Below are 12,959 nucleotides of genomic sequence, written 5' to 3'. Positions count from 1 at the left end.
GCAGGCGGCGGGGTGTGCGTGCGCGTGTCTGCGTGCGTGTGTGCGAGTGTGTCTGCGCGCCAGAGGGGTGCGTGTCTGAGTGTGTCTGTGCGCTATGCGCGTGCGTGCAGGAGCTCGGGAACAGCTGTCTGGGAGGGAGTCCGAGGGAGAGAGAGAAAAGGAGTGAGGGCCGGGAGACAGGGGCTCGGCGTGGCCGCACGACCACACCAAGCACCGGGCCGCAGGGGAGGTGGGGGGAAGAAATTCAAGGGGAGTCACGCTTAGAATTCCAGAGCGTTTCGAAACAGCAGAGAAAGGAAGCTCACCCAGCTTGTGAGAGCCCTGCCCCCGCCGTTAGCCACAGGGCTGTGGGATGGTCATGGAGGTGCGTGCCCTCCGGCATCCTCAGGGCCCCCCGCTCCCCGCCCCCTCCCCCCACTGCCCAGTGCATGAATGAATGAGCTCTGCCCTGCGCTCCACTACCTTCCCAATGGCTGCCAGGTTAGTGCTCACTCGTGCTGACGCTTGTGTGTGTGTATATGTCAGTCCATCTTTGTTTTCTCCAGGCATTTTTTTGGAAGGGGCGCCTATGCAGGGGTCGGGTGGGGGACCTGTCTTATCTGGCTGTGTGCTTTTTCCAGCTGGCGCAGGCGGCTGGAGCTGCGGAGAACACAAACCTTTCCCGGCTCAGTAAATCCGGAGTCCATGTTGTTTGCTTCTGTTGTCTGAAAGCAGCCAGCGTGACATCATGCTGCAGAGATGCCACATTCGTTTTCCTCCCTGGCTGTTGTCTCTCCCCCTTCCTCACCTCCGTTGGAGTAACACTGCCCCCATAGTAGCACTGCCCGAGCTGAGCTTTGGAGCACTGGAGGGTGGGCCTGCTGGTGGAGGGAGGGGTTGGGTTGAGGCTGGTGGGGTCCCCTTGGCCAGCAAGACTTACTCGGGGTCCCCGAACTTGGAGAAAAGAGGGCAGAGGGTTGCATTAGCGGTGCGTCATGGAGAGCTGGCCGGAGCTTCTGGGGGAGGTGTGGACAGGCCATGTGCTCCTGTTCTCCACCCACCGACTTAGCTCTGGGCTGCCCCTGGTGGGGGAGAGGTGACCAGAGCAGTGGTTAGCAAGGGAGGGGCGGCGGGCTGGAGGGTTAGAAGGCAGGCCACCCTCTCAGATGTAGACAGATCCGGCTCCTCCTGCAGGGAAGAGCCCTGGGACGGGTGGATGGGTCCAGCTAGCGGGAGGAGGGCACCAGAGGGGAAGTCAGTAGCTCCCGTCTCAGGGAAAGAAAGGGATTTGTTTATTCTTTGGCTTAGCCAGCATTTGGCTCAGAGATTTGCCATGTGTTTTCAGAAAATAGGTACCCAGTGGCGGGGGGGCCTTACTCCCCCACGCCTCCTTGTATTGTTAGTTATTTGCTTAATTTAGGTAAGTGGAGGGTAGGGGAGGACTTGAAGCTCTGTCTCCCTGGGGACTCAGCCAAGCACCCAGCCAGGGCTGGGGAAAGGGATCTTTGCCTCTTGACTTTCTCTGACACTTGTTAGCAGATCGCTTCTGTGGACACTGCCCGGCCCCCTCTGCGTCCCGCCACTCCTCTCCCGGCAGCCTTAAGGTGGGCATGCTTTTCTCCTTTGCCTTGGACCGCACTCCATAGGTTAGCAAAGTTCGGGATGGGCTGGAAAGAGCTGGCTTTGGAAGAAGGGAAGAGGAAGGGACGTTCTGGGGAGCTGCCGTTGGCAGGAGAGTGTCAGTGTCAAGGCCATGGACGGTAGTACCCCGTGGGGAGAGAATGAAGGAGTGGGAGCCTCTGTCATCCTACCTGGAAGAAAACCCCTCCTCTCTTTCCTGGCCCTACACATGTCTTCTGCAGGCGGCAGGCAGCCTGCAGCCCATTCCTTCCACTGTGGAGTCGTCAAGCACAGGTGCCTTGTCGGTGGGACACAGGTACCCTCCTCTTCAACTTGACGGAGGTGAGGCAGACTCACAGAACAGACCTTTCAAGGTCACACATTTTGTGGGACTAGGGTTTGCTAGCTGTTTCGGTAAGGGGCCAGAGAGTGAATACTTTGGGCTTTGTGGGCCAAGCCATCTCTCTTGTAATGTTTCGTACAGCGGAAGCAGCCACAGACGTATAAGGATGAACGCACGTGGCTGTTTTCCCAATAAAACTTTATTTATGGACTCTGAAATTTCCCTTTCATATAATTTTCACATGTCACAAGACATTCTTTTCTTTTTTTTTTTCCCAACCGTTTAAAAATGTAAGAACCATTTTTAGCTTGTGGGTCACACAAAAACGGGTGGTAGGCCGGATTTGGCCTGTGGGTCGTAGTTTGCTGACCCGTGAATTAGTCCTGATTTGAGCGGCCTGATAATCACCTGAGACCTCCTTAAGAAGGTGTGAAGGGCGTGAGCAGCCTTCACTGTGCACGTGTTCGCACACACGCACCCTTTTATTCCGGTGACAGATGACACAGGGCTGGATTCAGTTTTCCTAATGGCCTCACACAGAACCTCACAGTATTGCTCTCGGCCAGCCAGGCGGAACCTCATCTTTTCTGTAAGTCAGGCAGTAAGGGTCCAAGGAGCAAATGTTTGGACTAGAAGGAGGGAAGATATTTGCTAAGGACATGACACCTCCAGAATCTCTTAAGGGCTGTGGTTTTGTATCTGGCCTGGAAATATGCATATAAACGTTCCGAATTGTAGTATCACCTGAGTTGGGCTGAGGACTGAGTGGGTTCTTCTTTGTCCCACGGGAACGTGGGTTTGTCTGGTTGGGGGAAGGAATGGTGGGGGCGGGGCGGGTCCCTTGTAGGGATGCATACATACGTTACACGTGCACGCGCTCTCCTTAGCCTGGAGGCTGTAGCCAGAGACTCATAAGAGAAGAGTGACTAATTCCAGATTCCTCTGATTCAGAATATGTCTCCAAAAATATATGTTTGCATTCTGATTTCCAGAGTACATGGAGTGATGGTTCTGCTCTATTCTGAGGTCATCAGAGCACTTCTTTTCCATCCTACAGCCATTTCTGGGCTCCACAGTTTAAGGGGGATTGAGATGAACTGGAATTCGTTCAGAGGAGAGTGAGCCCAGTGGCTAAGGGATCCATAGTCATGCTGTGTGAGGGATGGCCAGAGGGACCAGCAAGTCTGGAGAAGAAAAGACTGAGGGAGCCTGAGAGCCACGTCAAAAGCGCCATGTGGAAGAGGAGTGAGATTTATTCTACACCTGCCAAGCGGGTAGATAGATATAGGACCTTTGGTGGGAAGCCACAGGAAACAGATTGAGCTTAAAATAAGAAGAGTTGTCCTAAGGTGAAGTGAGTTACATCATCCTTTAATTATCTCTCTGTCACTTGAGGTAGACTCTAAACAAAGATTAGGTGGAGATGTAGGAGAAATGATTTTAAACTTCTAAAAATAGGTTTGAGGCATTAGATTCATTCCACCCAAAGGAATTCTAGCAGGTTTTTTTGTTTTTTTTTTTTTAGTCATAAAGAACTTGCTGATGGTAGCAGAAGACGATCAGAAGGATCAGAGGTGGAAGCCCTGGAATTTTGTACTCTGAGTATATTTTAAATGAGGGTACAGCCTCTCTTGGGTGACATAGGTATCTGCTTGCAACCGGGCAGATTGGCCGACCCCTCTTACAGACCTCTTCGTTCTAAAATTTCTATGATTTTAACATAATGGTTATTCTTCAGCCTGTTTCTGTTTGATCTCTGGCAGAAAGTGAGTCAGAACTGGGTTTGAATCCATAGGTTCTGGAGGGGATGAACCATACACTTGGCTCAAACGGCGAGGTTGGGGAGGAGAGACGGGAGGGAAGGGTGCACCCAATGCTGCTGTTTACCCCCATCCACCTATATGCACCCTGCACACCCCTTAGCCTGCCTGCCTGGCTGGGAACTTTCTCCTGACAGCACGGCAGCGGCCTCTGGTGCCTGAGATGGCGTGGCCCTGACGAGAGGGAACGCTGCTGATGCTGAGTTAACTAGGGGTCCAGACTGCCTAGATCTTGCTCCTGGATCCTTTGCCAGATGTAGATCTGGGTCCCTGTGTCTCAGAGAAGCCGCTGTTCTCAGTAGTTCACGGTGTGTCCTTTATATGCTCTATGTCACCCCCTCTCACGTCTCTGTCTCTGTGGGGGGCTTAAGATATATTCACACTCACTCTTCTTGCATAACGAAAGCCGAAGCTCAGGGAGGAGGGGTTTGCCCCCAGATCATACACAGCGAAGGGGCCGAGTCGGGACTGCCCAGGTCCCTTGACAGGTGTTGAGGGGAACTGTTTGACTGAATCCAAGTAGGTCTTAACCGCAGGGTTAATTACATGTCTGTCTGTCTCATAGACGGTGGGTTCCTTAGAGGTAAAGCCTGTTTCCCTAATGCCTAGAGCATTATCTGGAGCATGTTCTCTTCAGCTGTTTGTTAGATGGATGGATGGATGGACGGACGGACGGATGGATCCTGCACAAGTTCCTTTCAGTTCTAGTAGTAACATTTCTCTTGCGTGGGATGGGGGAGGGGTCCTTGTGGTGCAAACTTAGAAGAAGCTGGACGTTCTATTCAGTTGAACTCCTCCCTGCCTTGTTCTGGTGATTTGTGGCCCCCCAGTGGATTAGAAATCTCCTTCAAGGAAGGGGCTTCCTGGAATAGCTTGGCACCTTTCCACTTTCACAAGGTCCTGTTTTCCTGAGTGTTGAGGCTTCTGAAATACTTCGGGTAGACTGTACTTAGATTTGACTGAGATTGATAGTGAGTCAAGTGTAAAAGTGTAAAGACCCTATTGTGTGCCCAGCATGTTTAGTACTGTGTATGTACTCCTTGCGTATCTACAAAGAACCACGACACAGTCGCTGCCCTGTGGGGCCCTCAGGATGAATACGTATCACATGGTAGGAGACACAAACTAGGTGTTCAGTAAATGCTTGTTTAATGACATCCAGTCCACAAGGTCAGCTTAACTGGGTAGCTCAGAGAGAGCTGGATGCAGAATGATCACTGAGAATCGTGGAGAAGTAAGGAGCATGGCGCTTAAAATTAAGTCCCTTTGGAGCTGTTCCAACACATGTGGGGCCACCTAATGGGTGCCCTCTCCTAGGAAACCTGAAGTGGGGGTGGGGGGACGTGGCTATTGATAGGGCCTCAAAGAGGAAATTCCTGTGTCCAGTGGGAGGTGAGATTACATGACCACTAAGACCCCTTCCAGACTACAGACTGTCAGAGAGCAGTTCGGTCAACACTGCCTGTGAATCCGGCAGGACTGTTTCCCAAATGTTAGGTGTTTGTCCTGTTGTGAACAAACTCAGAGAAAGGAAATTGTACACCACCAGTAAGTTCCTGTGTTTAATTTCAGCATCTTCAGCTTCATGTTAAGTCTTTATCCTCCTAGCCCTGTGGAAGTGGGGACTAGCTGAAGATGTGAATACCAGCAATTTGTATTCTCATCCCTTGTCTTTGCCTCGTGGACAGGACAGACTTTAGAAACAGGATGCAGTTCCTTAGCTGGAAACTGACTTCCTACTTCTAACCCCCTTTTTCCCTCCATGAGCAAATTATAGGAAGCCCTTTACTTTGGGGATGCACTGTCTAATTAGTTGGGTTTTCTGTCTGTTTGTTTTTAGCTTCCTCCAGTCATCCTAGTAAGCTAGGTTGTGAGCATCCAGGAGGCAAGGAACACAAGTATATAGAAAGATAAAGTGACTTTTCTCAAGGGCACAAAACAGCTCACTATTTAAACTCAAACATGTACACTTACGTCTAGACAAAGTGATCAGGCCAGCAAAGTCTGGAAGTGATGTCACATTTTAGTTTTCATGGATACAGAAGTCAGAACAAGAACCAATGGGCTGTTATAAGAAGGCAGATTTGGGGCAGGCTTAAGAAAGAAATATCTAACGGAGTGGCTGAACGGTGGCTTTAAAATGACTGCATTCCTTTATTCATGCAATACGTATCTGTGATCCCCAGTCACTGAGCTAGAGGCACTGGGGAACCACACAATAGACAAGGCCCCGGCCCCCATGGAGCGTTCAATCTAGCGTAAGCAACTCAACAACAAACAATAAGACTACTTCAGCTCCTGATAAGTGCCGTGAAGGGGGGAAATGGCACGAAGTGATAGAGATGGCCTGGAGACGGGGAGGCTGCATTAGATGCCGTGGCCCTTCGAGACAGGCTGCCTGGGGGAGGTGACATTTGAACTTTGAGCGAAAAGTTGAAAAGGAATCAAAAGTCAAAACTCCAGAGTGAGAGTTCTGTGGCAGGGGTGAACTTGGTGTGTTGGAGGAACAGAAAGGTCCCAGGAGGCCAGAATAGAGTGAGGGAGAAAGTGGTACAAGGGAAAGTTGAGGAAACAGATCCCTGAGTTTAGATCCCAGGAGCTGGATTGCTAGTCATTAAGTCCATCCCTCCAGAAGGTTGGGACAAGGACACAGGATGGATTTGGTGCGGCCTGTGAACCCTTTGCGCAAAACAGTTCACGTCTGCCTTTGACGTCTGACACTGGTTCTGTAGCGTCATCAGAGTTTTCAAAGGTTATCTTCATTTGTTCCTCTTCGAAATGTCCATAGAGATAACTGGAGCCCCGGCTTCTCCCTCAGCTCCGGCAGGACCCAAACAAACTTATTTTGTTTTTGTAGGAAGGAGAAAAAGTGGGTCAGGCTGTTTTGGCATTTCAGGCATGGAGTCTTGGTTCTATTGCGGGCCCTGGTCTCCATGGAAATGAAAAATAGTGTTTGTCATGCCTGTTCCTGGATTGAATTCCAAACTCTAGGCTGAACAGAAGCTGTAGGAAAGCCAGGGAGTGGGGGAGTAGGGTGGATGGAGGCTGCAGCCATTGTGATGCGCCATCTCTCCTTGGCTTGTGTTGGAAAGGCAGACAACCTTTGCCCGCCCTCCAGCCCTGTCTTCACCCATCACCTCTCTGGACCAAGAATGCCAGTAGTAGGGTAACTGATGTTCTTCTGCCTTTCTCCTTGGCCAGACGCTTTCCAGGTACCTTGCCCTTTTATGAATTGCTCAGTTAATAAGTTCATCAACAACTGAAGTCACTGCTAAGACTTTCCCCACAAGTAATTCCTTCCGGGCTTAAGTAGCTCCCTAATGAGAATGTATCTGGTATGTACCTAGAAGGTATTAAATTAGCCAGCTGGCTGCAGATGTTTTGGAGGGGCTCTGCCACCTTTCATTCCCTTTGTAAGATTAAAAAAAAATTAGCTTTCCATAGGTACTTGAACAAGATAGGGAAGGAAGAATGGGTCCGTGGAACTTATTGGCCATAAGAAGTGCCCTGAATGATCTACACAATATCTACAGAGATGGAGACCAATGAGGGACAGAGTGCAGAGGGAGGGTGGGGCCTGGGCCATGTGGACCCTGTGAACCAACGTTTGGATGACCAGTGGCCAGATATATGAGTCTGGAGAATTGTCAGGCTTCCATTTGTAAGGTGTCTCTGCCCATGGTCTGACCTGGCAACAGTTTAGTTCCACCTTCTTGGTTCCAAATTTCAGACAGAACGTTTCCCTGAACACTGTGTATATTTCACCCAAAGTCCCAACTTGGAAAGCCCCCGGGGCATTTCAGCAAGTTACTAGAACAGAAGAGAGGGAGCGAGATGTCCATCTCTGTCTAAATCTTGCTCTTTCAGCAGTGGAGGGAGGCCTGCTCAGTGTCAGGCTCTGCAGTTGCGCTCTATGAACTGTGTTAGGAAAGAAAGGCATTATCCCAGGATTCCTCTCCTTCCCTGCCCTTTGCTGAAATGCAACACGATGCTATATCCAGGCCAAAGTGTGGCATGCTGGGACCAGGCTGAGAGAGACCTGCTTTAGCATAAGTTGGGAAGAGAACCTCTATGCTATAAACAAACCAACAAAAAACCCCAGCAGCAACAAAAAGGCATCTCTTCAGAAGCTGTGTGGCCCCTTTCTTCAACCAGGTAATCACAGTTTGACACAAAAAGCACAGTTGGCTTTTTCTCCCTAAGAGAAGGAATTGGACCCGATGGCAGAGTTGTTGCCAGGTTTAGATTCTAAGTGATAGGCTCTCAAAGAGTGAGTTCTATACATGGTCCCCAGGAGCTCCTCTTAGGAGGAACAGTGGTACATTTTTCCGTCCTTTCAAAACCCCACCCCATCCAGTATCCTAAAAAGCATGGGGGAAAAAAGCTACTGAGACTTACACTGCTGAGCTGCCTGTGAGCTGCCTGTTAACCCCTTGGTGGACAGTCACATCATCTCCCTGGGCCTGTGCTTCCATCCATAACAGTAAGGGGACTCTGACTCTTTCTCTGCAACAGTCATCCCTTGGGGACCTGAGACTGCGGTTTTATTTTCATGGGTAAAGGGGGCCAAGACCTGGAGCTCCAGGACATCATAACAAGACCTGAAGCAGGCCTGGGAAATTTTTTTTTCTAAATGACTTGGTATTTTGCTCTCCAAGGAGGCGGGCCCAAGGGGGATTTGGGGCCCAGCTGGGATTTGTGATCTGGGCTATTTTTCCTCCTCTGGTTGGGTCTGCCCTTCCCATCTACCGTGCTGTGGATTTATGGGTACAGAGACGCTAAGTGACAAGCAGGAATACAGAGAGGGATCGAAAAACAACCATCTTCAGGGAATCCTCGTCAGCTCTGAATTTGGAACCAGTTTAGGTGGACAGATCTAATGGAGGCATTTGCAGGAAGCATGTAAATTTCATGCAACTATTATGCAAATACACCTATGGCCATCCTGTCTCAGACACTGGAACATGTGCTATGGGAAAATTCAAAGTGGAGCTGGCTAATTTGCATGGATATTTGCAGTGCTATTATAAAGAGCTGAGGAGGATTACTGATGAAACTTCAGCATTGGCATGGGGATGGGGGGGCATAGCTAGATAACAGAATAGTCAGCTGTTAGGAATTAGGAAGCGCTCAATATTGGAATCAGCTTTAACTAGATGCTACTAAAGGCAGGGAGGGGAGCGGTGTTTGTAATACGGCTGTGGGCGCGGGATCTAATGATAAGTGTCAGGCTCCTGCACCAAAAGAAGGTGTGCTGAGTCGTAGTATTACCTTGAGAACCACACCTTCAAGCCCAGCAACCCTGGGGTCTCTTCCATCGGCACTTCCTCTGACAAGCTCAACTGACTTTCTGTTACCGCGAGTCCACCCACCCGGCGGACACTGAACAGCTGATGCACTCAAGAGACTTATAAGCAGGTTTCTGTCATCTGGGGCAGATACGGTCACTGATCCCTTGATCCTTATATGGTTTAGTCCTTGGGAACACTGGTTCTCAAATTTTGGGGTGCATCAGAATGAGCTATGGTGCTTGTTGAAAATGCGGATTCATAAGACCATCCCCTGGAAATTGTCATTTATTGAGTGGGGGTGGGGCTGGGATTTTGCACTTCAAAAGAGCACCCCATGTAGATTTGGTCCCCCCTATGGGAAGTAATGTTTGGGAGCATTCAAAGCATGTCCATGTAACCCTCTGAGGAAAAAGGGCAAGGATAATTATTCCACTTTTTACAGAGAGGAGCAAAAACCTTCTTAATAACAGCAGCTCAGAAATAGTTATTGATCATTCATTACGTATCGGGCACTGCACTGAAGATTTCACTTACGTTATTTCACTTAACACAACAATCCTCTGAGATAGGTATTAGTATCTCTCATTTGTCTGATGAGAAAAATAAGGCTTAGAGGCCGGGGTCACACAGCAAGTGGCAAAGCTGGGACTCAATGCTGAGCCTGCTTACACTGCACACTGGCAATTAATCCTGACCCTGCAGAGCCCAAGCAGGCCTTCAGCAAACAAACGTTTCATTTGAAACTGGCTTTCTGAATTTCTAATTAAATGCTCTTTCTGTTAGGGTGGGGTGCGCTGGAATGTATTAGGTAGCCTTTTAAAAATTACCAGTATGGGGCACTGAAGTTGTGACAGCCGTACGTTTGATCATCCAGGTCATGGCAGAGCTGGACTCAGGGCAAACCATAGAGTGAACGTGGTGTCCAGGGGTGGGAAGGAGGGGGTCTGATTGGGAATGAGCCAGGGCCGGAACCCACAGTGGCCTGAGAGCCAGAAAGGAGCCTCTGGGGGTGGGGCGACAGGTACATATCTTGCAATCCCTGGGGCAGAAACAGTTAACTTTGCTGCAAGCAAACAAGTTAACTTAAATGAGGAACACTGGGTAACTTTGCTGCAAGCAAACAAGTTAACTTAAATGAGGAACACTGGGGTGCTTCCCTGGTGGTGCAGTGGTTAAGAATCCACCTGCCAATGCAGGTGACATGGGTTCGAGTCCTGGTCCGGGAAGATCCCACATGCCACGGAGCAACTAAGCCCGCAAGCCACAGCTACTGAGTCCACGTGCCTAGAGCCCGCGAGCCACAACTACTGAGCCCTGCATGCCACAACTACTGAGCCCTGCATGCCACAACTACTGAAGCCTGTGCTCCACAGCAAGAGAAGCCACCGCAATGAGAAGCCCGTGCACGGCAACGAAGAGTAGCCCCCGCTCGCCGCAACTAGAGGAAGCCCACGCACAGCAACAAAGACCTGACACAGAGCCAAAGATAAATAAATAAATAAATAAAATTTATTTTTAAAAAAATGAAGAGCCCTGGGACACCAGCTGACTATCCTGCTCTTCTCGGGGGTCTGAAACTGTGTGGGTGGCTGATCAGGGAGCTGGCTTGCAGGACTACACGGGCAGAAGGATGGGAACAGAAGGCCAAGCAGACTGGGGCTGTGGCTCCCATGTCTCGAGTGGGGGTGGGAGATGCGGCCAGGAGGGTCGCCACAGAGAGCCCAAGAGCCTTGCTCCTCTTTCCACGTGCCCCTGTTGCTCAGCGACTTCAGCCAGACCTAACTATGGGAAGTAGGATCAAACTGTAGCATGAGGTACTGTGGTCAGACTTAAGGAAGCACTGTTTGTTAGCAAAGTAACCAGGGGAGGAGTGACATAGTCTTTAATGGAGGTTTTAAAATAGGAGAGATGGGGGACTTCCCTGGCAGTCCAGTGGTTAAGACTTCGCCTTCCACTGCAGGGGGTGCGGGTTTGATCCCTGATCGGGAAGCTAAGATCCTACGTGCCTCGTGGCCAAAAAACCCAAAAACATAAAACAGAAGCAACACTGTAACTAATTCAATAAAGACTTTAAAAATGGTCCGTATCGGACTTCGCTGGTGGCGCAGTGGTCAAGAATCTGCCTGCCAATGCAGGGGACACGGGTTCCAGCCCTGGTCTGGGAAGATCCCACATGCCGCGGAGCAACTAAGCCCGTGTGCCACAACTACTGAGCCTGCACTCTAGAGCCCGCGAGCCACAACTACTGAGCCCGCGTGCCACAACTACTGAAGCCCACGCCTAGAGTCCATGCTCTGCAACAAGAGAAGCCACTGCAATGAGAAGCCCGCGCACCACAGTGAAGAGTAGCCCCTGCTCACCGCAACTAGAGAAAGCCCGCGCGCAGCAACGAAGACCAAACACAGCCAAAAACAAATAAATTTATAAAAAAAAAAAAGGTCTGTATCAAAAAAAAAATAGTAATAAAATAAAATAGGAGAGACGGGAAGTGAGTGAATGACCTCTGGGCCCCCTGCCGTGGGTTAAATGTGTTGGGGGGGTCTCAGCTGACCCGTTACTGGGGAGAGTTGATGAGGACAAGTATCTCTTAAGCATTCGCTCGAGTATGTTATGCTTCAAAACACACAGTTCCTTGTACCGCTCTGTGTACTCCATGCTATTTTAGGCCTTCATACCTTTGTTCACGCTGTTGTTTTGGTTTTTGTGGGTTGTCTTTCTGTTTTTCAGGAACATTCTCTTCCCTCCTACTACCACGGCCTTCACCTGGCTCACTCTGACACATTTTTCAGGACCCAGCTTAAGTCTCAAGGGCCGTATCTTCAAGGAAGCCTTTCTTGACCTCTGACTGAGATTCCTTTCCTCTCTCCTGTCGCACCACTTGTGGCTTATATTAAAATGAGAGGAATACGTGTCTAGCTCTTCCGGATGATGATGTCCCAAGCACAAGGATCCTTTTGACTCATCAGTATGAACTTGAACGCCTAGTATTATGCCAGGTGCTCAGTAAATGTTTGTGGAACAGAAGTTCCAGATGTGAAGTCCTATCCCCTTGGCCAGGCACTTAACCTTTAACCTCTATTTCTCAGGTTTCTTATATGTGAAGTTAAGAGTTGGCTATGTTAATTCTGAAATATGAAAGGGGGGGGTGTCTTACTCCAATAGCCCTTCCAAAATCCGTGTCTTCCTTTCTTTCTACAGCAAACCTAAGGTCATTTTTAGCTTTAAAATCCAAGGATTTTGAAATATAATGTAATACTATTGTTAATAAAGGTGACAGGATCAGATTAATGGCACACATTGTAGAGTTTGTTGGAAAAACAGTGTTACAGGTTATGAAATTCATAAGAATTGGTTTTATTTGCTCAGCAGGACATCCGAATCTGTAGGATGATGGAGTGCCTTTTAAAAGAGTTTTAGGGGGAATTCCCTGGCGGTCCAGTGGTTAGTACTCGGCACTTTTACTGCCGAGGGCTGGGTTCCATCTCTGGTTGGGGAACTAAGATCCCACAAGCCGCACAGCGTGGCCAAAGGAAAAAATAATAAATAAAAAAGCTTAGTAAAAGTAGAAGAGTTTTAGGAATCGAACGAGTCTAGCTGTGATTTTGCCGAGTTAGGACTGTAGTAGCTCCTAACATTTCTTCCTGTTTAGCGAAGGATCAGAGGGGAGGTGGAGCATGGGGTGGGGCCTGAGGACAATACTTGGGCTTAGTCTTGAGTGTGAGTGTTGGGTGGGAAGGACTGACACGACGTGGAAGAGTGAGGGAGCGTGGCAGGGGATCCGTGAATAGGCCTTGATGGCTGAGGCCGAGTGTGTCCTGGGAGGAGTAGCCAAGCCGGAGCTTTCAAAGGCAGCTTGGAGTTGACGGTTGGGGGACTTCTGTACCATAGTTTGGAGTTCAGATTTTA

The 12,959-nt window shown here is 49.5% G+C and overlaps 1 protein-coding gene across 5 annotated transcripts in view; it reads left to right on the top strand.

The window, feature by feature from the left end:
* GRAMD1B (GRAM domain containing 1B) overlaps positions 1-12,959 on the top strand; it is a gene marked incomplete at its 5' end in the record, with an annotated part of 165,757 nt that overhangs the window by 105,139 nt on the left and 47,659 nt on the right. Inside the window, one exon of one of the 5 annotated variants that reach the window (XM_081239913.1) lies at positions 206-364. The exons of 2 other annotated variants lie outside the window; for them this stretch is intronic. Coding sequence is in view for 1 of the 3 variants with exons in the window: in XM_081239910.1 (XP_081096036.1) it covers positions 437-480 (44 nt within the window). Of the gene's footprint in view, positions 1-205; positions 481-1,890; positions 1,942-12,959 lie in introns of those variants that run through there. 2 more of the 5 variants (XM_081239910.1, XM_081239912.1) reach the window with 2 other exon arrangements.

The sequence above is a fragment of the Mesoplodon bidens genome, assembly GCF_964165515.1.
Source record: "Mesoplodon bidens genome assembly, chromosome: 7".
In the NCBI taxonomy this organism is placed as follows: Eukaryota; Metazoa; Chordata; class Mammalia; order Artiodactyla; family Ziphiidae; genus Mesoplodon; species Mesoplodon bidens.
This window is presented reverse-complemented; position numbering and strand designations above follow the sequence as displayed.